This window comes from Erinaceus europaeus, chromosome 7, assembly GCF_950295315.1.
Source record: "Erinaceus europaeus chromosome 7, mEriEur2.1, whole genome shotgun sequence".
NCBI lineage: Eukaryota > Metazoa > Chordata > Mammalia > Eulipotyphla > Erinaceidae > Erinaceus > Erinaceus europaeus.
Genome location: NC_080168.1, coordinates 38,846,630 through 38,872,869, shown reverse-complemented (window position 1 = coordinate 38,872,869; position 26,240 = coordinate 38,846,630). Strand labels below are relative to the sequence as shown.

At 38.6% G+C, this 26,240-nt stretch overlaps 1 protein-coding gene across 10 annotated transcripts in view; it reads right to left on the bottom strand.

Moving 5' to 3' along the window:
- Positions 1-4,524: 4,524 nt before the first annotated feature.
- Positions 4,525-26,240, bottom strand: part of ANKRD44 (ankyrin repeat domain 44) — a 416,898-nt gene continuing 395,182 nt past the window's right edge. For 3 of the 10 annotated variants that reach the window (XM_060194225.1, XM_060194226.1, XM_060194229.1), the window contains exons 23-28: positions 24,827-24,910; positions 21,842-21,987; positions 21,239-21,321; positions 17,744-17,826; positions 11,296-11,387; positions 4,525-9,051 (exon numbers count right to left, since the gene is read on the bottom strand). In XM_060194225.1, coding sequence (XP_060050208.1) covers positions 8,804-9,051; positions 11,296-11,387; positions 17,744-17,826; positions 21,239-21,321; positions 21,842-21,987; positions 24,827-24,910 — 736 coding nt within the window. In that variant the 3' untranslated portion in view covers positions 4,525-8,803. Of the gene's footprint in view, positions 9,052-10,353; positions 10,390-11,295; positions 11,388-17,743; positions 17,827-21,238; positions 21,322-21,841; positions 21,988-24,826; positions 24,911-26,240 lie in introns of those variants that run through there. The other 7 variants (XM_060194230.1, XM_060194231.1, XM_060194233.1 and 4 more) reach the window with 4 other exon arrangements.

Below are 26,240 nucleotides of genomic sequence, written 5' to 3'. Positions count from 1 at the left end.
AAAATAGAATAGAGTAAAAAACCCTAACAGTCAGTCTGCAGCTTGGCCAATGCAGGATTAGCTTAGGCAGCCTGAGCAAAGACAGCCAATTGTAAAGAAAAAAAAAAAAAAAAACACCTCCAGGTAGTCTTTCCCATGCAGGGGTCAGGCTTTGATTGGTCAGATATTTTGTCACTCAAATAGAGCTCCAGCCACTTAGAAAAGAGAGAGACAGAGACAGAGAGAGAGAGAGAGGGAAAGAAGGAAATCAAATAGGAAAAGGATTGGAATGACACCCCTGTTGAGCCAGGAATCTTGGTAAAGAAAAAAGCTCAGTGGGGACCCTGCTAGGAGCAGCTCTCCAGCCCCTGGGGTCTGGTTATGGAGTGGGAGGGAGGGGTGCTCTTCAGAAAATCAGAATATTTCCTTTTTCCTCAGTTTTCTAACTCAAGATTGAGCCACAGGACCCCTCCTTGGTGTTATACTTAGGACCCCTTATTCACTGTCCTGCTGAAGGCCCAGTATCCTACCCTATCTGGCCGCTGTTGTTGGAGCTCACATCAGCAGCTGCCTCCAAGTCACCATCTTCACACTTTCCCTTTTCATTCACACTCCACTGTTCAATTACTTTCAGTCTGGTTTCAGTTGTTCTAAGTAAAGTGTGTAATATGTTAATATGAATATCTGCAATCTTAAATTTGAGCACAAAGGAATTAAGTGTTTGGCTTACATAATTATCTTTAAGTGTTTGGCTTACATAATTATCCTGTGCTTATTCTCCTAAATAATTCTGATCTTAAGTTTTCTGGACTTTGTATACAGTTGAGTCCATTGTGAATTTAAGACTTTCTTTTTAAATATTTTTTTATTATTTTTATTTATTGTATAGATTCAGCCAGAAATCAAGAGGGAAGGGGGTGACAGAGAGGGAGAAAGAGAGACAGCTGCAGCACAGTTGCAAAGCTTTCCCCCTATAGGTGAGGGCTGGGGGCTTGAACCCAGGCACTTGTGCACTGTAATTGTGCGCTCAACTAGGTGCACCACCACCTAGCCCCAATATGATACTTTCTTTTCTTTTCTTTTAATTTTTTTATTTATAAAAAGGAAACATTGACAAAACCATAGAATAAAAGGGGTACAACTTTGCACAATTCCCACCACCATCGTATCCCATCCCCTCCCCTGATAGATTTCCTATTGTTTCCCCTCTGGGAGTATGGGCCCAAGATCATTGTGGGATGCAGAAGGTTGAAGTTCTGACTTCTATAATTGCTTCCACACTGAACGTGGGTGTTGACAGGTTGATCCATACTCCCAGTCTGCCTCTCTCTTTCCCTAATGGGACAGGGTTCTAGCGAAGCAGAGCTCCAGGACACATTGTTGGGGCTGTCTGTCCAGGGAAGTCTGGTAGCATCCTGCTAGTATCTGGAATCTGGTGGCTGAAAAGAGAGTTAACATACACAGCCAAAGAAATTGTTGAACAATCATGGACCTAAAGGATGAAATAGTGCAGATGAAGTGTTGGGGGGGGTGTCCTCCATTTTGTTGATAGCTAGTAGGCATATTTTAGTTATATTCCAAAGGACCTGTAGCTATATGTTTTTTTTTTTTGCATAAGCCTGAAATAAGATATGCAGGTGGATCCAAGGGGGAGAGTTTGATACTTTCTAACTGTAACTTGAAAAAGAAGTTACAGCTCATCAGCTTTCATTTACCTCTTATTCACCTCTTTCCCTACAGTATATTAGACTTTCTCACTATTAACCACACTCTTCCACTTCCATTTCTATCCTTCCTCAGCAGATTCAACTTTTATCACCAGTTTTTTTGTAGGTATTGGGCACCAAACAAATATACTCTTTTGACATTATAAATTTAAGTTGTTTGGGGATGACTTTTAAAATTTGCTTACTGGGGGATTAATATTTTACATTTAGCAGTAAATACAATATTTGTACATGCATAACATTTCTCAGTTTTAGACATAACAATACAACCCCCACTAGGTCCTCTGTCATCCTTGCACCTGTACTCTTCCCCCACACACACACACCCCAGAGTCTTTTACTTTGGTGCAGTACACAAACTCCCGTTCAGGTTCTACTTGTGTTTTCTCTTCGGATCTTGATTTTCAACTTATGCCTGAAAGTGAGATCATCCCGTATTCATCCTTCTGTTTCTGATTTATTTCACTTAACATGATTTCTTTAAGCTCCATCCAAGATGGACTGAAAATGATGAGGTCACCATTTTTAATAGCTGAGTAGTATTTCATTGTGTATATATACCACAACTTGCTCAGCCACTAATCTGCTGTTGGACACCTGGTTTGCTTCCAGGTTTTGGCTATTACAAATTTTGCTACTAAGAACATAAGTATACACAAATCTTTTAGGATAGATGTGTTGGGTTCCTTAGGATATATTTCCAGGAGAGAAATTGCAGGATCATAGGGTAGGTCCATTTCTAGCCTTCTGAGAGTTCTCCAGATGGCTCTCCACAGAGGTTAGACCAATTGATATTCCCACTAGCAGTGCAGGAGGGTTCCTTTGACCCCACAACTTCTTCAGCATTTGTTGCTGCTATCTTTTCTGATTTATGACTCCACAGGAGTGAAGTGGTAGCTCATTGAGATTCTTCTTAGTTACATATCCCAAATAAAGTTTAGATTTAGTTAAAATCAGTCCTTCTTTAAGTTGACTTTAGTTAAGTACATCAACTTCTATGCTGATTTAGCTGCAAATAATCAATTTATAAAAATGTTTTTGTTAACTGGACTTCCAAAAAAGATGATCTGTATTAATGCTCCTCTTATCAAGTATCATTTTTTTATTTAAAATTTATCTTATTTGATATAAACAGAGGTAAGCTGAGAGGGTAGGGGGAAGTAGAGAGGGAGAGAGACAGAGAGACACCTGCATTGTTGCTTCACCACTTGTGAACCTTTTCCCCCTGAGGTGTGATTGAGGGCTTGAACCTGGGTCCTTGTGCATGCTAATGCATGCACTTAACCAGGTGTACCACCTCCCAGCACCACTCATTTTTGCTTTGTACATTCACTTCATAATAACAAAATGTTATGCATTGCAAGAAATTAAAATATTGCATGATTGCTGCTAATAGTATTGATAATGTGACAGATTTTATTTTTGCAGTTTAGTCATTGATGAGAGTGAGAACCAGGGCATCATACTGATTTGTCATGTGAGGGGCAAGGGATCAAATTCCAGACCTTATATCCAATACAGGCAAGACGTACACTTTACCTCTGAGCCACTTCCTTGGCTGCAATCTCACAAATCTTAAAGAATTTCCATTTTTCAGTTCAACAAAACCCCTAGGCACTTACTAAAGTAATCAGTGTTGTGGGCCTAGGGGTGACCATCACTGGATTACTGGACGTAGCAAGCATGGGCCCTGAACCTGATACCCCTGATACCTAGTGTCTTATGTGCCAGAGTGATGCTTGTTTTCTCTTTTTTTTCTCTCTTTTGTGTTAGTAAATAGCATTGTTCCTTCTCCAGTAGCAGCAGCAAAACTGAAGCAGCTCTTCAGGGGCCCTTCAGGACTTGGCAGTCTCTTTTCAGGTCCCATCTGCAGCATCCCACATGGAGGAGGAGGAGATGAAAGAGGTGGAAGAGAAGGGACAGATACTTTTTGACTGTCTGAAGAATTCACTTCCTTGTCCAGGCTTCCTGGCATGTTCCCCACATGTTAGTGTGTGAGAGTGTGTGTGTGTGTGTGTGTGTGACTGTGTGAGTGAGTGGGAATGAGTGTGAGTGGTCTGGGTGGTGGTCCTGGGTGGTCAGTCCCCTCCCTCTCTTCCCAGGGACTGGTCAGTTCCTGCCATGACTGCCTGCCATACTGCACAACCCCTGAAGGGGTCATTGTGATAGGCAGCATCTGGGGCACTTAGCAACCTCACCAGCCCTCTGGGATGCCCCTCCAGCATTTTGTAGGCAGGCGAGCAGGCCCTGGGCAGCACCACTGCCAGCCAGGGCAGCAGGTTCTGGCACAGATGGATGTATGGACTGAGGGGCAAGAGTGTGGGTGGGCAGACAGGCATTGTTGATGTTCCTTGGGACTGGCAGCTCAGTGAGGGAAGGAGGGGAGGTGCACACTTTTAGCACTAGATATATATCTTGCCATTCTCTTGTGGCTTTAGAGTTTGTGTGAAGAAATCTGATAATCTTGTAAGCTTTCCTCTGTGTGTGACTCTGTTTATCTCTGTAGCCTTCAGGATCCTTTCTTTATCCTTATTTCTTTTCATTCTAAATATGATGTGCCTTGGCGTCTTTAGGTCTGGGTTAATTCTTTTTGGGACTCTCTGGATGTATAAGAACTAAAATAAACACATAAATGCTTGAATTTTTGAGAAGTTATAAAATATGTAATACAGGCAGTAATAGAAGATCTTATAGATATACTTCTATTTTGATTAGTTCCAAAATTTAAGGTTAATTTATCTTTGGCAGGTAGCAAATACTTAAAAAGCACAATCTGGAAAATTATCATAATTGGAAAAATTAAAACATCACAAATTGCAACAATATTTGTACCATCTTTATTTGTAAAAAATAACAATCTGAATGCATTTCCACAGTATATTACAGTTAAGCACTTCATTACATTATTAGCATTCAGTAGTTGAAAAAGTATTAAACTGTGCTTGAGAAGATTGGTTCAAAGTCACTCACTGAACTAAAAGTCATTGTCCTCATTTTTATAGTCATGACATTTACCAGTCATTCAACTCAATTAACACAAGAAAACATTACAGACAAAATCCCACTGAAATAATCAAACATTATTTTATGCTTTTACAAATATGTTATGCAAAATAGAACACTGGCACCAGATTTTTATCATCGTGCTTTGCAAAGATATAAAGCATCAAATATGTAGACAAAACTACCAAACAAAAAAGCTACTTGCACTGAATTTGTAAATGACTGCATAAGAAACACATACAATTACATTTTTATACATACATACATACACTCAAGATTGTCACTATCTTAGTACGCTTTTCCCCTATAACACTGATATATGGTTTATAGTTTTGTGAGAAAAAAAGCATTTTGACACTGCAAAATCAAACATAATTCCTATAGAAACCTTTAGCATTTTCATTTCAAAGAAGGTAAGAGGTGAAATAGAAAAAAAAGACACTTTATACATTCAAAGAAATGTTCAAAACTCACTAGTATCATATTGCTCTGATAACACACAAGTGAAAAAATGCAAAACATCTCACTGAACATTTTCTGAATATACAAATGTAAAAGGCACTCTAACTTCATATTACAGGACAAAAAAGGAGTGAGTTCTTCAACAACACAGCAAATAAACAAACCAAGTTGCTTAACAGTACAAAGAATAACTAGTGCAGCAAATCCATTTGATGTTCTTATTCTAATTAAATAATGAAATAATAAAACAAGCAGCTCTTTACTGCTGACAGTACCAAAACATACTATGGTGCCCTGTTAGTAGTGATGCATAAAAATCCCCTGAGCTATTTACTTTAGAATTATAGCAGGTTTTAGGCAAACTGGAGATAGTAATATATTTATCAAGGACAGGCTGACACTGGTGAATAAGTAAGTGCAGTGAAACATGATTCCTGTGGCTGTGGTGAAAATACAGTCTAAAAAACAATGCATTTAGGTGAAAGTACTAAAAAACTAACATGTCTAAAAGTTTTTGGTTTCTTAGATACAATGCAAGTCTAATTTTACCTCTGAGACATGTACATAAAAACACAGAAATCAAGTTTTTGAAGTCATTTCTTAAAGGAAAAGTTTGGTCTTGGTAAAGGGAAATAACAAGTATGAGGAAGGAAGGGTGGCAGAGAGAAATACAAAAGAGAGGGCTAGAGGAAGAGGAAGATGAAAGGAGAGACTGATCCAATGAACGATTCTTAGTGGACATGATTTCATTTTGTTCCTTTGTCCTCCTTCATTCTATAAATAAAAAAGTGAATAAAAGTCAAAATGCAGCTCTGTGGAGACCATTTCATGTGGTTGTCACTGCTTTGCTACTCATGTTCTCCGTGCTACTCTAGGACAAAAGCAAATGCTGCTTTTCCACTAAAGCGGGCATTTCATTCTCTGCTTTTTTATTATTTATTATATAGTGGCAGAGAAAAATTGAGAGAAGAATAGATATAGAGAGACACCTGCAGCACTGCTTGTGTAGCTCCCCCCTGTGGATGGGGACTGGGAGCTTAAACCTGGGTCCTAGTGCACTGTGATATGTGTGCTCAAACAGGTGCACCAAAACCTGACCCCCATTCTCTGCTTTAACTATCAACTGAAAAAAGATTTCCATTCACTTCTAGAAAAAGACATCACAAGATATCATGCTTCCTCAGCAATGGGTCTCCCTTAATTTTTACTCTTCTGGTAAAAATAAAGTCACGATTGCTTAGTAGCAATATACTTGCTTAAAATTAATTTCTAATCAAACACAAGGGCAGAGGGTGGAAGGGAAGGCAACACCAAGAAAGAAAGAAAGAAAGAAAGAAAGAAAGAAAGAAAGAAAGAAAGAAAGAAAGAAAGAAAGAAAGAAAGAAAGAAAGAAAGAAAGGGAGAAAGAAAGAAATATTGGCAATGTTGAAGATTTTCAGTGAAGTCAATATCAATTCTGTATGTCCATTGAACAAGTTCTCATTTGTAAATTTAAAATTAAATCCAGGAGAATAAAATAGTAAGATTAGAATCTTTTACAGTGAGATGAAAAATATAATACAGTGTCTGTATTTGATACAAATATGATAAAACACTGTTTTAAAAAAAGATCCCATATACTAAAAAAAACCCCAGAAATTTCCATGGTAAAAATTTCCAGTTATTGGAGAATACTAATTTGACATGTTTCTTTCCTGTATCTTACACAATGAAAAGTAGAATTGAGCTGGTGATTTTCATTTCTCCTCTTGACACATGTGCTCATGCACAGACCTATGGAGTCCCAACAGGTTATTGGAACTATGTAAGATTTTCAGTGTATTTAAGATAACTTCTGTATCTTTCTGTGAACCACCTTGGTGCATATGATCCACTATGCACTTGAAGTTTCATCTTATAAAAGAGCATAAGAACTGCAGTATCATTTAAGTTCTAAAATGATTACAGATTGAGCTGATTGATGGGTGGATATTGTGCCCCTCCTCCAAAATGACACAGAAGAACCTGAGGGTTCGTTGAAAAACTTAGCAGTGGAAATGCCAAACTTGGTCCTAGACTATTGCCTAGACTAGGAAGAGTTCTCTCTATTTTTCTGCTTTTTCATTATTCCAAGTAAGACACATAGCAATTCGAACAGAGAACAAACAATGGGTATTTCCTCAGCATTTTGCTTAATTTCAAATAAATATAAACATTTACATAGAAAATTATATGAATATTTTCTCTAGTTTGGCAAAAAATAATAATAATAAGTCTTGGTCAACACATAATCACTTAGAAATGTTAAGCCATTAACTAGAAATCTGTGTTGTAAGAAATATAAAATATAACAAAGACTGTAAAACAAAAAGATTACATTTAACTCCACAGAAAAGCTACTTCAGTTCTCACTTCCATTTTGAAGCAATTAAAATCTTCTGTTTTAGACTGAAGCATTTTGGTCCTCATGTACGGCTGGTTGATGAACTATAGACATATATTTATATATACACACACATATGTGTGTGTAGGTGCATAACTTCTAAAGAGTCTCATTCTTCCTTCTGTACAGCTATTCCAGGTGTGAAATGGGGTCCATTTGACCTAGAAGCTTTGGTAGAGGGAGTAGACAGTATTCACTATTCATTATCAAGCAACTATTAATTGTCTTTAATTTCTATATTACTATACTTTCTATATTACATTTTTACTTTCTGTTTCCACTTTCATTGTTTCCTTTTACAGTCACACTTTTGTGTACTTGGCTCGTCCTTGACTGAGATGATTATTTAACATTTTACTATTGATGAACAATGCTTATATTTGTAAAATGTTAGTATTATGATTTCAGATGAATTAATAAAGGGTAGGCTCATACTAATTTTACATATGTCTCAACAGTATGGTACAATTTAATTTTCAACTGTTATTTTATTAGATAGACTTTGGTTTAATCACTCAGTTAAATCTAGTCACAGGTAAAGTTGATGGAGCACTGTCTGTTGTATTTGTGTTAAACAGAAAAAAGAAAGTTCAACTTTCAGTTTTCAATGACTTTTTCCATTCATCTGGTAACTTTAATAATATAAATCCTTAGAAAGAAATTCTGGATATTTAAGTATTCACTATACAGAGGCTATGAATAATTGGACTCTCTTAAAAGGGTTATTTTATTTTTACCTTTGCCTTCTATTGAGAAAGTAAACATCTAACTGAGAAGAGGTTCCAGGCATTTCTTACCCACCCCTTCCTTCTCTTCCTGGGGACATCAATGTTACATTGACAGACTTCTCAGAACTCACTGATAAGTGAGCACATGAAAAAAATCTTCGTAAAGAAGAGCTCCCTCTCAGTTGCATTATCACCAGATAAAAAGAATTAAATAAGTTTCTTTATCATTAAGATGAGAGGTAGAGTTTTGGAGCATCTTAAATCTAAGTAAAACATGAAACAAATCAAAATGGGGCCATATGTCTCACTGCTTTGCCTTAGAGTCAAACTGCCCACCCTTCATTGGTGAATTCCTTTTCTGCTGGCTTCTGCAAATGTGGACCCAGAATAACACATAGATATAACATAAACCCGGAATTCAAGCTTTTTTCCCTTCTGTCAACATGGGTGATTAAAGGAAAACTCACTCCTATAGTCCAGAGTTAAAATGTTTCTGAATCAGAGTCATTTTCATTGTTCCCATCCTCTGAGCCTACATTGTTACTGCACAGGCTAGCCATGCTACCCAGATTGGAGAGGGTCGTCCTGCTCAAATTGTCTTTTTTAAAACAAACGAAGTTGACAGCCGTCATTGTATTGGATGGAGAAAAAGGCATCATGGTAGCCAAAATGAGGGCCAGGCAGTCAGCCACGTCTTTGTTAGGAGCACAAGCCAGGGCCGGGGTATGACCTGGGCGTAAATGCAGACAAGGCAGAGGTTAGTCCTAGGCATCCAGAGGCAGCAGGAGTATTGACAGTACATCTCCTATCACCTTATAGTGGAGATGTATGTTGAGTTAGAAGTCATGCCAGGCAAAAGGCGGAGTTATGTCCAACAAGTCATGCCAGGGGTGACGCTAGAGTACACTGGGAGTAGAAAATGTTGTACAGAATCTTCCCCCCTCATACCTAACATGATAAGAAGTGCTATATTATCCCAAGTTAAACATAATTATAGTATTAAACTAGTGAACAGAAACACAAGGGGTTTGGGTAGGACATAATTCCACAAAAGACAGCAACAGGACACCCAGGAAGATATTTCTAGTGACAGCACAGTCACCTCAGACTTGGGCCAAAGCACTCTCATTCTGAGAACAACAGCTTTTAGTTGTAGACAATTGTGAGTTAAATTGTAAAAGATTTAAAAAATCCTGCAAAGTGAATCATGCTGCCTTGTTAATCTATATTCTTCTGGTTCTAAATAAATGGAATCATTGAACATATATAGGAAAAGCACTGATTGTTATTAATCACTGACTATCATTTATGAGAAATTAAGTAAAGAATGTGTGCAAATTGCTATTTGTCCTAGAATCACTTCATTCTCTACTGTTTAGATTTGATGTCTAAACTCCAGAAGACTAAACCATCCCAGAACACAAGACAAGTGTTGTCTAATCTAATTACCTAGCCTTGTCAAAGTTCCTACTACCACTCATTCTTTTACTCTGAGGAACTGGCTCAGTGAAACTCAATGTTTTCTTGAACTGACTTTGCCTATTTCTGCTCTGCACAACAGTATTTTTCTCTCTCGTATGGAAACAAATAAGAAGGAGCAGGCATCTTAACATTCCACTTCACAAAGTGCCATGATTGCAGGTCTGTAAGGAATTGCTTCAGATGTTGCCAGGTCTTTGGATACAGCTAAGCTCTGCAGCAAATCATGTTTCCATTGACCCAGGAGTCTCGTTTTTAAGGGAGCTATTAGCTGGACAATGCAGCAGACTTACAATATAAAAAGGCAAAAAAAAAAAAAAATTCTAGTCTCTAGCTATTCTGATAAAATCTGTGAGCCTCTGCACATCAACCCAAGGAATCTAAATGATGACAAGGGCAAAGGAAAATGAGATGGAAAAACCAAAGAGATGAAGCAATAGAAAACTTTCTGTGTTTCGTATATGAGTCAGCTGGGGACAGAGCAGGGCACATGCTAGGATACATGAGGCTGCAGAACCAAAACTAACAGAGTCAGCTAATGATATCAGCTTACTTCTGAGAAATAGGCATGAGCTGCTAATTCCAATACCTGTAATAAGCAGTTAATTGAATTATGTTAACACATTTTATTATAATACTATAATTAAATGCAACATTAAAATTACTTAGTTCACAAATGTCCAGAAGTTTCTCTTTTGCTCTTTAAGGATAATAGGCAGTGTGCTTGAAATGTAATTTAATAGAGCCCAAGGATTCATTAGCTCTCCAAATTATGTAGGAAGTAAAATAGAAAGCTTCATTTAAGAGTTAGTTCATTTAGCAAAGGAACATCTTATAAATCAGGAGCTTTCAAGCACAGAAATCCTTTTTGTTTGTTTTTATTAATTTACCCAAATACTCATACTGACAATATGAGCATTGAATTCTTTCTTTTAAAAGTTGGATCTCAGAATGAACTGAAATACAAGGTCCTAGGATTTTATCTGAGTATGCACTAATGACATGTGTAATCCCTAACACTTCAGCGGATGCAGTTAGAATTTCACACACTAAACATAAAGCTTTCTAATGTGTTTAAAAGCATTTAATCATCACGCTGAAGAGTTAGAGACCACTTGCCTTCATTACATGCAAAATGAAAGGTACTAGTGGGCTACAGATAGACTAACTTTACAAAGACAGACAGGACAAAATTATCTTTTTTTATTTTCTCACACACAGTTTCCAAGGGAGAGATAATTATATCTTTTAAACTAGCTACTATCTTTTCATTTTCTTCTGGTTTCAGTCAGCCTACATAATAATTGACTGCTCTGTCCACTTACCATTTTATTCTTTTTGTTGTTAAAGATTTTATTTATTTATGAGAAAGACAGGAGGAGAGAGAAAGAAGCAGATATCACTCTGGTACATGTGCTGCTGGGGATCGAACTTGAGACCTCATGCTTGAGAATCCAAAGCTTTATCACTGCGCCACCTCTCAGACCACACTTACCATTTTCATCAACAGAGAGTACACAGGCTCCTTTGGCCAGCAACTCCTCAACGACTGCCTTTAAGCCACTGCGCGCAGCAACATGGAGGGGTCTGCAAAAGAAGGCATAAACATCAAATGTGATTCATGTTTGTGAGCGGTTGTGTCATCTAGGGTTGTTTGTGTTGCTAAAATGAAAAATCTAGGTAAGAATCAATAAACTGTACCTGAAAATTTCTACTTAAAAAATGTATGGGAGGGCAGGTTAAGTACACATATTATAGTGCACAAGGACCAGGGATCAAGCCCTTGGTGCCCACCTACTGGGGGAAAGCTTCACAAGTGGTGAAATAGGGCTGCAGGTGTCTTCCTGTCTCTTTCCCTCTATATCTCTCTCTGCCCTCTCAATTTATTTGTATCTCTATCCAATAATAAGTAAATATATAAACAAATAAATAAATGTATTTTAGGGGTAAATAATGATTATGTAAAGAGACTGTCATGCCTGAGGCCCTCAAGTCCCAGGTTTAATGCTCTGTACCATCACAAGTCACAGCTAAACAGTGTCCCAGCTTAAAAAATGTATTTTATTGTCTACACCTTTTTAGGTGTTAATGTTTCAACAGTTCTTATATGTTGGTCCAGACTACTCTATAGATATTATAAATGTTCTGCATCTCAAACAGTCTCAATGATATCAAGCAGAAGGTGAGAGGAAGAACTCAATCTTTGGTGCACTTTTTAAAGAAAGTTCTTTTGGGTAGAGGGTGAGAGTTGATGCTCAGCTTCACTGGGTGGGGGGGATGGTGGTCAGGACACAGACCTTTGCTGGTGGGAATGGTGGTGATGTACACTCCTATTAACCTGTAGTCTCATAATCACTATTTGATTAATATGAGAGAGGAAAATTTAATTGAATATCTCAAACTTTTTAATGCACAGACTGAGTATATGTTCCTGAGGCTGAGTATATGTTCCTTCAATCTAAGCACTTAAGATTTCAAATTGGTAATCAGACTGAATAGTAACAGTGGGTTCAAATTGTTAATACATTTCTAATAATGACTTATTATTTGAAATATTGACTGTCAAAAAAGCTTAAACCACTAGGGCACCAAAGTAAAAATCTCTGGGTTGAGAGGGTGGATGTTCAGCTTCACTGAGGGGGTAGGAGGGTTTGAGGGGAGGGAGGATGGGATGGGACACACTTATTTGGTGGTGGGAACGGTGTTTATGTACACTCCTATTAACTTGTAGTCATATAAATCACTATTTAATTAATATGAGTGTCGAGGAATTATACAGATGCAGTCTTTGCCCTCAGGTTTTGCCACTCCCTGCGATATCCTCACAGTGCCCTTTTCAACCAATCCTGTCTGAACACGTCACTCCTGGTTGTTGCCCAATAAAGCCCTCCCACTTCCGCACTCCCCCCCTCCCCCCCCCCCCCCCCCCCCCGCCTGTGGTGAGGTAGCAGGGGACGGCCATTTTTTCAGCTGACTTCACGTGGCCTGAGCCACCCTGTTTGATCCCTAATAAAGATTTGTGTACCCCATTTGCTCCGGATCTCCTCTCTCTCTTCTCCGTGGCGCAGCCCGACATATGAGAAAGGAAAATTTGATTGAATGTCTCAAATTTTTTAATTCACAGACCACAGGTGGAGTCTTAGAAATGTTGACACTCTCAAAAGCTTAGACCAGGGAGAACAGAAGCATTACTCACAGACACAGCTATATACAAACAATGTCAAAGGACATAAATTACGGTGATGTGTATGATACAGCAAGTCATAACAAAGAAATTCTTAAAGTTAACCCAGTTGCCAAATAATCTGATTATAGCAATAACTATCTATTGCCTTCTTAAACTCTAAGACAGCAGGAACCTCCTGCTTCCTCTATGGAGCCTATATTTCCCTCAATCCTGGAAACTCTAGGGTGGGGACACACTTTCCTGCATGCTTCTCTCAATTCATACCAAATGATATTGCATCCTCCTATCCCAACCTAATCAACACAACGAGTACCACCTCAGCATGCTTCACTTCAGACTGTGTCCAGAGACATCAGGCGTAGAATGTCAACCCTTCAGCCTCATTACTCAGGTGAGACCTTTCCTTTCATAGGATTCTCTAATTCAATTTCAAGTGGTTCACTTACTAACAAGGCCCCAAAACCTAGATATAGACTAGGTTCCAAGAGATAGGGGTATATAATATGTTCACATGAATCCATAAATTAGGACAAAATATAAACCTTCAAGCAAAAACACACAAATAGTCTAAAATGAGTCAGTATGTGTAGCAAGTGAGTAGAAAGACCTAAAAAGACACCATAAAGTTCCTAATGAAATAGTGTCTACTTAGATATGTTCCTCACCTACCTCCTACTACACTTCCCTCAGTCACTCCAAAGCTAACTTTAAAGCTAATTTGGGAGTTACTCTCTTCCCTGATCCAGCTTTCTAGCCCTTTTTCCAGCAGTGACATCATCTACCCAGATAATAACTTGGGTCCACCTGCATATCAGATGTCAGGCTCAGAAAAAAAAAATGAGTATAGTCATGGGCCCATTGGAATATAACTAAAATAGGTCTACTATCTATAAATGGAGACCCCCAAATCTTCATCTGCAATATTCCAGCCTTTAGGTTCATGATTAGTCAACAATTTGTTTGGCTTTATATGTTAACTCTTTTTTCAGCCACTGCTACTGTGATGCCAACTGGACTTTCCTAGGCAGATGACCTCACCAATGTGTCCTGGAGCCCCTGCCTCCCCAGAGCCCTGTGACACTAGGCAAAGAGAGACAGACTGGTAGTATGGATCCACCTGCCAATGCCCATATTCAGTAGGGAAGCAATTATAGAACCCAGACCTTCCACCTTCTGTACCCCATAATGACCTTCAGTCTATAATCCCAGAGGGGTAAAGAATAGAAAAGCTATCAAGGAGGAGATGGGATACAGAGTTCTGGTGGTGGGAATTGTGTGGAGTTGTACCCCTCTTATCCTATGGTTTTTGCCAGTGTTTCTTTTTATAAATAAAAATTATATATATATAAAAGCTTAGGCAAGGGAGAATAGAAGCAACGGGTGGCATTACTTTATAAGATAAAATAGCATTAAAGGACATAAATAGCACTAAAGGACATAAATTATGGCAAGGTCTTGTATGCTACAGCAAATTCTAACAATGGGGTTTTCAAAGTTAACCCAATTGCGAAATAATTCAGTTATAGCAATAAATGTTTATTGCCTTCTTAAACCCAGGAACCTCCCACTTCCTCTATACAGCCCATATTTCCCCCAGTCCTGGAACCTCTAGGGTGGGGCTCACTTTCCTGCATGCTTCTCTTAATTTATACCAACTGGTACTGCATCTGATCATCCCAATCTAATAAATGCAAGTATCACCTAGTATCACCTTGTATAAATCACCTCAGCATGCTTTACTTTGGACTGTGTCCAGAGACATCAGGTGTGGAATGTCAACCCTTTAGCCTCATTACTCAGGTGAGACCTTTCCTTTCTCATAGGATTCTCTAATTACATTTTGGCTAGTTCACTTCCTAACAAAGCCCCAAAACCTAGATATAGACCAGGTCCCATGATACAGGGAATATGTACACATGTATCCATAAATTAGGGCAAAATATATACCTAAAAGTAAAAGTGCACAATAGTTTGCAGTGAGTCAATCAAGCAAGTAGAAAGACTTAAAAAGATACCATAAAGTCCCTAATGAAATAGTCTCAGACTTAAATACCCTCCTCACCTACTTCCCTCAGTCACTCCAAAGCTAACCTTATCAAAGTAAGGACTGCAAAAGCTGAATAAGGGCAAGAGACTGACATACTTTAATGATGACTCTTTAGTCACAAACAGGCCACTCCATCAGCTGGGGCCCTAGTCGGGGAGTCCTGGGATTCCCACACAGACATAATGGGCCTAGAACTTGAATAGATCCCTCTCTCCATTGTTACTGGTCATCTCCATCAGGAACAAAGCCTCCCTTTGTGTTCTCCCAGATAATCTTGCCCTCAATGTGGATCAAAAATGGTAGAGAATGCTCCATCCTCCAAAGGGAGGATGGATAACATACTCTAGTTACCACCTGAGGAAGATGGGTCCTGAAACTAAGGCAGCTTGGAACGTTCCTACTCATGATCACAGAATGCGAGCTCAGACCTACAGGGATGCAGAGGTTACACAGGCTCTTGTGCTGAATATGGGCCCCAGATCAAATCGATGGGGTTTACAGTCAACAATATTTATATACTTTTCCCATATTTGGGAGCTACTGTCTTCCCTGATCCAGATTTCTAGCCCCTTTCCCAGCCATGACATCATCTCCTCAGACAATAACTTGGGTCCACCTGCATATGTCAGGCTCTGGCAAAATCTAGTAAAGTCACAGCCCCTTTGGACTGGCTGTCTTCAAAATGGAGACCCCAAATCTTCATCTGCAATATTCCAGCCTTTAGGTTCATGATTAGTCAACAATTTTTTGGCTTTATATATTAACTCTTTTTTCAGCCACCAGGTTCATGATGCCAACTGGACCTCCCTGGGCAGACGACCCCACCAATGTGTCCTGCAGCTCTGCTTCCTCAGAGCCCCACCCCAATAGGGAACAAGAGAGATAGGCTGGGAGTATGGATTGACCTGTCAAAACCTATCTTCAGTGGAGAAGAAATTACAGAAGCCAGACCTCCCACCTTCTGCACCCCATAATATCCCTGGGTCCATACTCCCAGAGGGTTAAAGAATAGGAAAGCTATCAGGGGAGGGGATGGGATATGGAGTTCTGGTGGTAGGAACTGTGTAGAGTTATACCCCTCTTATCCTATGGTCTTATCAGTATTTACATTCTGTAAATAAAAATTAAAGAAAAAAGTTTTTTAGCCCTATTTCAGCCTTGAAATTACTGTTTTACATAGTTCATCATGATAACATTAATATTGCCTATCCTTACAAAACTTTCCTGTTGTTTCTAAACAAACTAAATGCCACTTGAGTGCATTTATAATACCTTAAAGAATAGTGTCAGACTCCGTATATATCATTAAATGATATTTCAGAACCTTCATGAAAAGTGATCCTCTGAATATGGGATGATCTCACTCTCAGGCAGTAGTTGAAAAAAAAACCAGAAGAGAAAACACAAGTAGAACCTGAAATGGAATTGGTGTATTGCCCCAAAGTAAAAGACTCTGGGGTGGTGGGAGGAGAGAGAATACAGGTCCAAAAAGGATGACAGAGAACCTAGTGGGGATTCTATTGTTATATGGGAAACTGGGAAATGTTATGCATGTACAAACTGTTATGCATTTATTTACTGTTGAATGTAAAACATTAATTCCCCAATAAAGAATTTTTTTTAAAAAAAGGAAAGTGATTCTCACATTTTGTTTTCAAGATATGTAAGGAATCTTATAAATTATAAGTGAAGCTTTTGTCATTAACACTGGGGGTTACACTGAATTATTTGAAAACATATTTATGGTACAGCTTAAAAACTCTTCAGATATATTCTGGACACCTGATTTACAAAACTGCCATTTCCCTGTAAGAATACAACATGCTATTTAATCCAAATAACTTCCATAAAGCCTTGGTGGTGGGTCCCCTGTAATCTTACAATCTTGTAAATCACAATTAGTCACAAGTAAAAAATGACTTGGGGTCAGGGGAGATAGCATAATGGTTATGCAAAGAGGCTCTCATGCCTGAGCCTCCAAAGTCCAGGTCCAATCCCCTGCCAAAGCTGAGCACAGATAAAATAGACAAACCTTTAAGATGACTTGGGAAGAAAAAAAAAATAAAAAAGTGATAATGAGAAAAGAAAAAATACAAATCGTTCACTCAAAATTTCAGCAGTAAAATTTTCTAACAACTCACTATATTTGTGGTATTACCAAAAAAAATGCCAGCAAAGTGGCATAGTTCACCAGTAGAACGCATGCCTTAAATAAAGCCCTGGGTTTAAATCCTGGCACAGGAGCACCAGGAATGGTAATGGGGGAGCACCACAGATGAAACCAAGGGAGTTTCACAGATGGCAGAGCAGTGCTTGCTATCTCTCCTCTGTGTGGTTTACCCTTACCCTTCTCTCAAAATGAATAAATAAATATTGGTTCAGGGTGGCTATTCGGTGGTATCATGCAAGTGCAAATTCCTGGACTCAGTCTCCATGCTACATTGAAAGAAAGATAAAAAAAAAAACCTTCAAATAAAAGCACACACCTTAAAAAAAAACTGTTGTGAATGTATATAAAAATAAAGATGCTATCTGCAGATGTGTAGATTGGCCAGTATTTGTAGATATGCGACCATAAACTTCGAAAGAGAGGTCAGGCTCTGCCTTTCACCATGTTTCCAAGCACCAGCCTGGCACAAAGCAAACCTGTAATTCTCATTGAATAAATGAGCACATGTCTAGAGCTGGGCCAAACTCAGTCACACTTACGTCTGCAGTGCATTATTTTTCGCATTAATAAGGCTCTCATCTTGTATCTTGTTAAGTATTAGCATGGCACACTTCTCGTGACCCTATTGAAGAAATGACAAAAAACACATATCAGAGATACAGAAAAGTTCCAGGGGAAAAAAATCACTTCACCATCCTTTAAAATTTATTTTAACATTTTTTTAAAGTTTTTTAAATTCTTATTTTCTTTATTTATTGGATAATAATAAAATCAAGAGGATGGGAGGGAGAGTAAGAGGGAGAGAGAGAGACACCTGCAGCCCTGCTTCACCACTTGCAAAGCTTTCCCTTGCAGGTGCTAACCAGGGGTTTGAACCTGGGTCATTGTGCACTGTAACATGCACTCAACCAGGTGTGTCACCACCCACTGAGAGATTATTTTTCTAAAAATTAAATCCCCAAATTTTCTAATTGAAGTGATTCTTTTTTCTTAGGGTTCAAGATTCCCTAGGATTATGATTAGGACTTAATGAATATAAATATAATTTAAGAATATTAATGTTTCAATGTGTCTAAGAAAATATTGAGTAAATGTCCAGATAGTGATATCAGAAATATTCTTTACGTCCTTTTTTTCTAGCTAGAAGGTATGAGACAGAGAAGGAGAGAGAGACACAGAGAGAAAAAGAGACACCACTGATGAGACACTCATGAAGCTTGCCCTTGTTATGTGGTAGCCAAGGGCTCCAACGTGGGTCCTCACAAATGGTAGCATGTGTGAATACCAAGTGAGCTATTTTTAAAATATATATCACTCCTACCTCCTTCAAAGTTGTCCTTCGGTACAACTTCAGTGACCCTTCTACCTTGGGTATTCCCATTATACCTAATGATGACCTTGCATTGTAAAGAGAATCTCAGGGAAGTTCATTATTTTCTTTTTCAAGGATGGGGAGATATCTCTATATCTTTGTTTTTCTTCAGCCACAAAAGTTATCACTGGGAGTTCTGTACCTGCATAATTCCAATGCTCCCAGCAGACTTTTTTTTTAAGATAGGTGAGATTTACAGAGATAGAGATACAGAGACAGGGACACTACAGCACTGGTTCTGCACTCACAAAGCCTCCTCTGTGAAGGTGGCAGGGGCTTGAATCTAAGTCCTCATGCATATTGAAGTGTATGCTTTACTGGATAAACTATCTCCTTTCACTTCTTATATCTCCGTATCTTAATGATAATTTAAACTAATAAGTCAACTAATTAAATTATCAACTAATAAGTTGATAATTTAAACTAATAAGTCAAAGACTATTCCACAGCTTCAGGCTTATGTCTTGTTAAGGGATTATACCTCCTATTCTCTGGTTGCTCAAAGTGTGGCTGCCTGAGAGACAACATTTCTAGATTCCAGCAGTATTGATGCTATCGATCTACATAGGTGCAAGCAAACCTACTAAATGAGAATCTGCGTTTTAACAATATTCTCAGATAATCAGTTTACACAAAAAAGTTAGAAAAGTGCTACATCTGTATTCACTAACATACCCTGCCTTGAAATGAATATTGTGAAACTGCACCCTTTTGTGATTTCCCTGGGTTTTTAAGAGCATGAAGTGAAAAAAATGTAACTGATGAAAGCTATGACATCTGGCAGCAGTGGACAAAAATAAAACCATGTTATAACTATATTAAAACAAATCACCATTACAGGTATCAGCTAGCATCATATTATAACGTAAAGGGAAACTGAAATGTTTTTGGAAGTTTCATTCTGATGCGCTACTAGTTGGTCTTTAACATGTTCATAGCCTCAGATAAATTACCTCACATTTAGGAATTTATTTTGAAGGAATGAGTAAGTATTCTTAAAAGAAGACTGTGCCACAGTAAGCATTATTTGCAGTAGCATATATTCAAATCAAGAAAACATCTAACAGGAGTCGGGTGATAGAGCAGTAGGGCGCAAAGCTCAAGGACCAGCATAATGGTCCTGGTTTGAGCCCCTGGCTCCCCACCTGCAGGGGAGTCACTTCACAGGCAGTGAAGCAGATCTGTAGGTGTCTATCTTTCTCTCCCTCTCTCTGGCTTCCCCTCCTCTCTCCATTTCTATTTGTCCTAGCTAACAATGATGACATCAATAACAACAATAATAATAACTACAACAACAATAACTACAACAACAATAAATACAACAACAATAACTACAACAACAATAAAAAGGGCAACAAAAGGGAAAAGAAAGAAAGAAAGAAAGAAAGAAAGAAAGAAAGAAAGAAAGAAAGAAAGATCTAGCAATGGGGGATGGACTGAAAAAAAGGGTAGCACATTCCTAAAGTGGAATATTACTTTAGGAATCTAATACATTACAAAACATAATGTCTAAAAAAGATATTCATTACTTAGGTTTCAGTAGTGAAAGTACAATCCACTTTAATAAGATCATGTATTTTTACATGTTTATTTTCTTTTCTGGAAGCAAGAACCCTGAGCTACATGTGAACAACACTATTGAAAAAGTAAAAAGCTGGTAGCAGGAAGATAGCTCAGTAGTAGAGCACAGGTCTTAGGCATCAGGTTTGACCCCATGCTGGAGCTGAGCCTATCTGTTCTCTCTTGTAAATAAACCTAAAAACTTAAGTGAAATAAAATTAAAATAAGAAGCCAGGGCCAGGAGATAGTTCGCCTGTCATATATGAGGACTTAGGATCAAGCCTGCAGCACCACACGCAAGGGGAAGCTCCACAGGTGGTGCTGTAGTGTCTGTCCTCTTTCTTCTCTCTTTCTGTTTCTATCTGTGATTGAAAGGGGTGGTGGTAAATTTATTGGGACTGTGGAGGCATGAAGCTCCAGGGAGAAAACAAATCATCCAACCAACGAACCAACAAAAACCCCAATCTCTCTCTTTTACTTCTTTTTTATTATTGGATAGAGATGGAGAGAAATTGAGAGGGGAAGGGAAGGTAGATAGGGAAAGAGACAGAGAGACAGACATCTGCAGCCCTTCTTCACCATTTGTAAAGCTTCCTCCTACAGGTGGGAACTGGGGGGGGGCTTGAACCTGGGCCCTTGTACTCTGTAATATGTGCGCTCAACCAGGTGTGCCACCACCTGGCCCCCTAAAACCCATCTCTCTATTGATCTACTTACCAGAAAAAAATAAAAGAGGAAAGGGTAGAAATGCAATAGACATAATTATTTGCCTCATATGAAAGTCTGTGTTGGTTGTGTCCTTATGAGTCTTCACATGGAACAATATGAAAACAAGTGGAAATGCATATATTTTAGAAATGACATAACTCAGGTTCTAGCCTATATTTAAAGGCAAAATGTGGGACCATAATAATAAAGATAGATACAATGGCTAAGTGTAAGACAGAATGTGGCTAATCACGTCCTCATTGACCCTTTGCACCTCCTTTTTTACTTCATTTAACATTGCAATATCCTGAAAATGTACACCCAAATCAAGAGCCACATCCTGAGATAGAATTTATGTGGCATTATAATTATTATTTTAAATTTATATGCATACTTTACTACTAGCCAAATGTAAGGGTGTGTTCAAGTCCTTGTCCTTAACAGTCAGATCAGCCTGGGCAGTGTTCACCAAAATATCTATAAGAAAAAGAGAGAGAAAGAGAAAGAGAGAGAGTTATTTAGACTAGAAACTACATGTAGTTTTGGAAAAGTTTATATAAAGTCTTTGGAGTGTACAACTCATATAGTTAAATATTTGGGAGGAAAAATGGAGCAAGTCTTTAGGCATTAATTTTAATTGTCTTTGCTATTTCATTCTGTTCTGTTGTTATATTTAGCTGCTAAACACTGAGCAATTTTACTGTTCAGTCTATTCATGCTTTGACTACCTCTGTCAAGATTCCAAATAATATATTAATGCACAACTAAGGACAACTGAAGGTGGTGGCACACCTGATTAAATGTACACAGCACAGTGCACAAGGACCCAGATTCAAGCTCCAGGTTCCCCACCTGCAAGTGAATCAGGCAGTTTAAATAAAGTGATACCTGATCCCTTTTAAACAAACATATATCAAGAGTATAACTGATTTCCCAATGTTATACTTCTTTGGCTTTGGACAGGTGTAAATGCTAAATCCCCAGGTCCAATACATACCCACAGCGCCTGCCTGCCCGTTCTCAGCAGCCATCATCAGTGCTGTCTTCCCTGAATCATCTGCTGCATTCACTTCAGCACTGTGTCTCAGAAGAAGCTGCAAGCACTCCACATGATCTGAAACTGCTGCTGCATGAAGCGGTGTCCTGTCATTAAAAAACCCATAGTTTAAGGGACTTCCAGGAGATGTGGCCATGGAGTAACTGGGATTGAATTGCCTCTCCTTACCAAACAACAAACAAATACAACAAGAGACCCAACTGAAGTCATAATCTACAGACAAAAGATTTGCAGCCTCAGGTGAGTGCTTGAGGGCGGGTAGGGAAAAGGGCACAGGTGTGGGTTGAAGAGCAGCAAAGTCCTAGCAGAGCTCCGTGCAGCTCGGCACTGACCTGTGCCATTTTGGCGATTTCACTTTAAGGACAGCAAGCAGTGAAGGTTGTTCCGAGTGCCGGAAGAAAAGAGAAAGGAGCTTAAAACCTTCAATCTTTGAATAAAGGGGTTTTTAGCCTTCTGAATTTAAGGCAAAGAAACAACCTAAGGGCAGACCACAGGACAGACCAAAGCCACCACCCACCTTCACCCCATCCCACCCTCCAGGGGTCATACAAATGAGAAGCCTAGAGATCACAATAGCATCACCTTCTTCTGGCCATCAATAATCAGTACAGAATAGCAGCAGCTGTGTCTCTACTGGGTCAACTAAGAATAACAAAGAAGATTACCTAAGAACACAAGACAAGACAATAACTGTGAAGTCTTTAATTGCCTTACTTAGACACAATCAGTCCAGGCAAGTATGACGTGGATTGAATGGTACTGAGAGAGGGACCTCATAACACACCACATACAATGGTTAAACCAAGAAGGAACACTGGAGAAATGAACCAGGACAAAAGTCTAGATTAACACCCACCCCCCAACGGGTTTTGAGGATAAGATCCAAACACTAATTGAGTTAATAGTCACAGGAGCTCTCAATGAGAAAGGCTTTCAACCATGACTCCTACTTCCTACTAGACTGTAATTCAAACTAAATGGAGACATAAAAACCTTCTCACACAAAAAACAATTGAAGGAATCAACTATCACCAAGCCTTCCCTTCAAGAAGCTCTGAAAGGTCTCTTGTAAACAATCACATCATAATAAACATGCCATATATCAGAACACTCTAAAATTTTAGAAAAATTGCATTAAAATATTTTAATTCTATAATATTAATAAATGCCAATGTTCTGGATTCACCTAGTAAAATTCCCCTATTAAGTAGGAAGATGGATCAGAAAATACAACCCAACCATACTATGTCTGCAGGAATCCCACCTAACTCAACAAGACAAATACAGACTCAAAATGAAAGGATGGAAAACTACCATGCAAGCCAATAGTCCATACACACACAAAATAAGGCAGGAACAGCTATTCTCAATCTGACACAACAGACCTTAAAACAAGTAAAACTTTAAAAGATATGGATGGACATTACGAAAGGCTCAGAAAATCAGTCAATCAAGAGATCTTAATAATTATTAACATCTATGCACCCAATGAGAGGCCATCTAAATACATCAAACATCTACTGAAAGAGCTACAGCAATATATTAACTGTAGCACAGTAATAGGGATTTCAATACCCCTTGGATGTTAGACCAGAAACTGTCAAATACTTAAGAGGAAAATATTGGCAGAACTCCATTTAAATTTTAAAGGCACCCTCAATGAAACAAACCCATTTTTTAAAAAAGAAAAGTTGAACAATAAACACAAAACAGAACTTGGACTGGGTCTGGTGTATTGCACCAAAGTAAAAGACTCTGGGTGGGGTGGGGTTCAGGTTCTGGAACATGATGATAGAGGAGGGGTTGTATTGTTGTGTGGAAATGTGTGTGGGGGGAATAATAAATAAATAAATAAAAGAAAAAAACAAGATCAGAAGAGAAAACTTTAAGCAGAACTTGGACTGGATCTGGTGTATTACCCCAAAGTAAAAATACTCTGGGATGGGAGGGGAGGGTTCAGGTCCTGAAGCATGATGGCAGAGGAGGACCTAGTGGGGGTTGTATTCTTGTATGGACATGTATGCATGTACAAACTACTGTGTTTTACTGTTGACTATAAACCATTAATCTCTCATTAAAGAAATTTTTAAAAAACATAGTCTAATTTCCTTTGAACTCATCACACTTTCTTTCCATATAGACCCAAGACACATGTGCATGATTTAGTTTTAGATCCCTGAGATGCTGGTCAAGTCCTCTCTGAAAGTTATTCTGGGTAAACACTGAAGTGTCACTTGTATGAATGACACCCTCTACATGTAGGGGTATAGACTGCAGGTCCTGATGATGGATTAGGTTTACTGATCCTTTAGTCTACAAGTAGGGGTGTAGACTGGAGGTCCTGATGATGGGATTAGGTTTACTGATCCTGAGTCATGCATGCTTACGTGTGTGCTCTACTAGGTGAACTATTTCCTGTCAAGTAAATAGTCAAATAAATAAGTCTTTAAAAAAAACACAATATGGGTTGTGGGGTTCAGTGGTAGAATACCTTCTTTGCATGAATATGGTGCTGGCTTTGATCCCTGGTACCCCCCCACCCCCAACCCCCCCAAAAAGATGATGAAGAAGTAGAAGATAGTAAATCTGTACTACTAAACACAACCCTGCCACAAAATTCTATCTCATAAAATGTTTAAATATCTGTATATAAGTTTGCATCTGTGTATGGAAGTTATTTGAGAAACTATAAAATTTTGGAAGAACAGTTTAAAATGGCTTCCCAGTGGAAGAAGCTGAGCTTTGGACCAAAAGGAAGATTTCTTCTAATCATATATCATTTTTAATTTTAGACAAGAAATTATGCTTTAATATTACTTGAGTAAAAATTACAACAAACAAACAAACCCAGATGCTCAGTTACTCCAAAACCACAAAGCACAAGCTAAAATATATGAGGAGGCAGATCAGTCTAGGGTCACTTACCTGCCTTTGTCATCTTTAGAATTGACAATACTGGAATCTATGGCCCCAAGTAGCAATGATGCACAGTTCTCATGATCATTCATTCTAAAATGAAAGTGATATTAAAAAATTTTAATTTGCTCTTTAAAAAATACATATCTCCTCCTATTCAATCTTCCTATGTACTGTATATTTAGGTAACAACCTGAGGCATTTCAAAAAAAACATAAAAAAACCTATGGTTTGTGTTCTGCTAAAATGATTTTTTTGCCTCTAGGGTTATTTCTGGGGCTTGGTGTCTGCACCATGAATCTACTTCTCCTGGAGACTGTTTTTTCCCTTTTGTTGCCCTTGTTTTATCATTGTTGTGGTTATCATTATTGTTGCTATTTCTGTCATTGTTGTTGGATAGGACAGAGAAATGGAGAAAGGAGGGGAATATAGACATGGGGAGAGAAAGACACCTGCAGACCTGCTTTACAGCTTGGGAAGCAACCCTCCTGCAGGTTGGGTCTGGGGGCTTGAACCCATCCATGCCCACTGCACATGGTAATATGTGCACTCTGTCAGATGTGCCATCACCTGTCCTGTGATTACTCTATTTCTATCACATTTTGAATCAGGTTATATATGTAATCCTAGCCAATCATACATTTATATTACTTCTGTTCCCTGTGTCCTACCCTTTAGCCTGTAAGCATTTCCTGTGTTCTAGCCTACACTACAGTTTTCTGAACTGAGTAGAAATTTGCTATGTTATGAAAAACCTTCTCTCTCTCTCTCTCTGTCTCTCTCTCTCTCCCTTCTTCTTCTTCTTCTTCTCCTTCTCCTTCTCCTCCTTTCTCTTCTTCTTTTTCTTAGAGTTAGAGAATGCAGAAAGCAATTTGACAGATCATTTGGGGAGAGAATTAATAAACAAACAAGGGAACTAAATGAAGAGATAGATCAAACAGACCTTTGGACATTTACAGTTATTTACCCCCAAGAAACTGGAATACACGTTCTGTTCAAGTCCACATGGGAAATTCTCAAGGACAGACCATATGGTAGTCCACAAAGACAGTGTCAGCAAATTCAAGAGCATTGAAATCATCCCAAACATCTTCTCAGACCACAGTGGAGTTAAATTAACAGTATACTCCACACAGAAATTAGTAAAAGTTCCAAAATATGAAAACTCAACAGTACTTAACAACTACTGGGTCAAAGAAGAAATTAAGAGATGAAAATGTCCCTAGAATCCAATGAAAATGAAGACACGGGAGTCGGGCAGTAGCACAGTGGGTTAAGCATATGTGGTGCAAAGCACAAGGACCACGTTAAGGGTCCTGGTTTGAGCCCCGGCTCCCCACCTGCAGGAGAGTTGCTTCACAGGCGGTGAAGCAGGTCTGCAGGTGTCTCTCTGTCTCTCTTCCTCTCTATCTCCCCCCTTCTC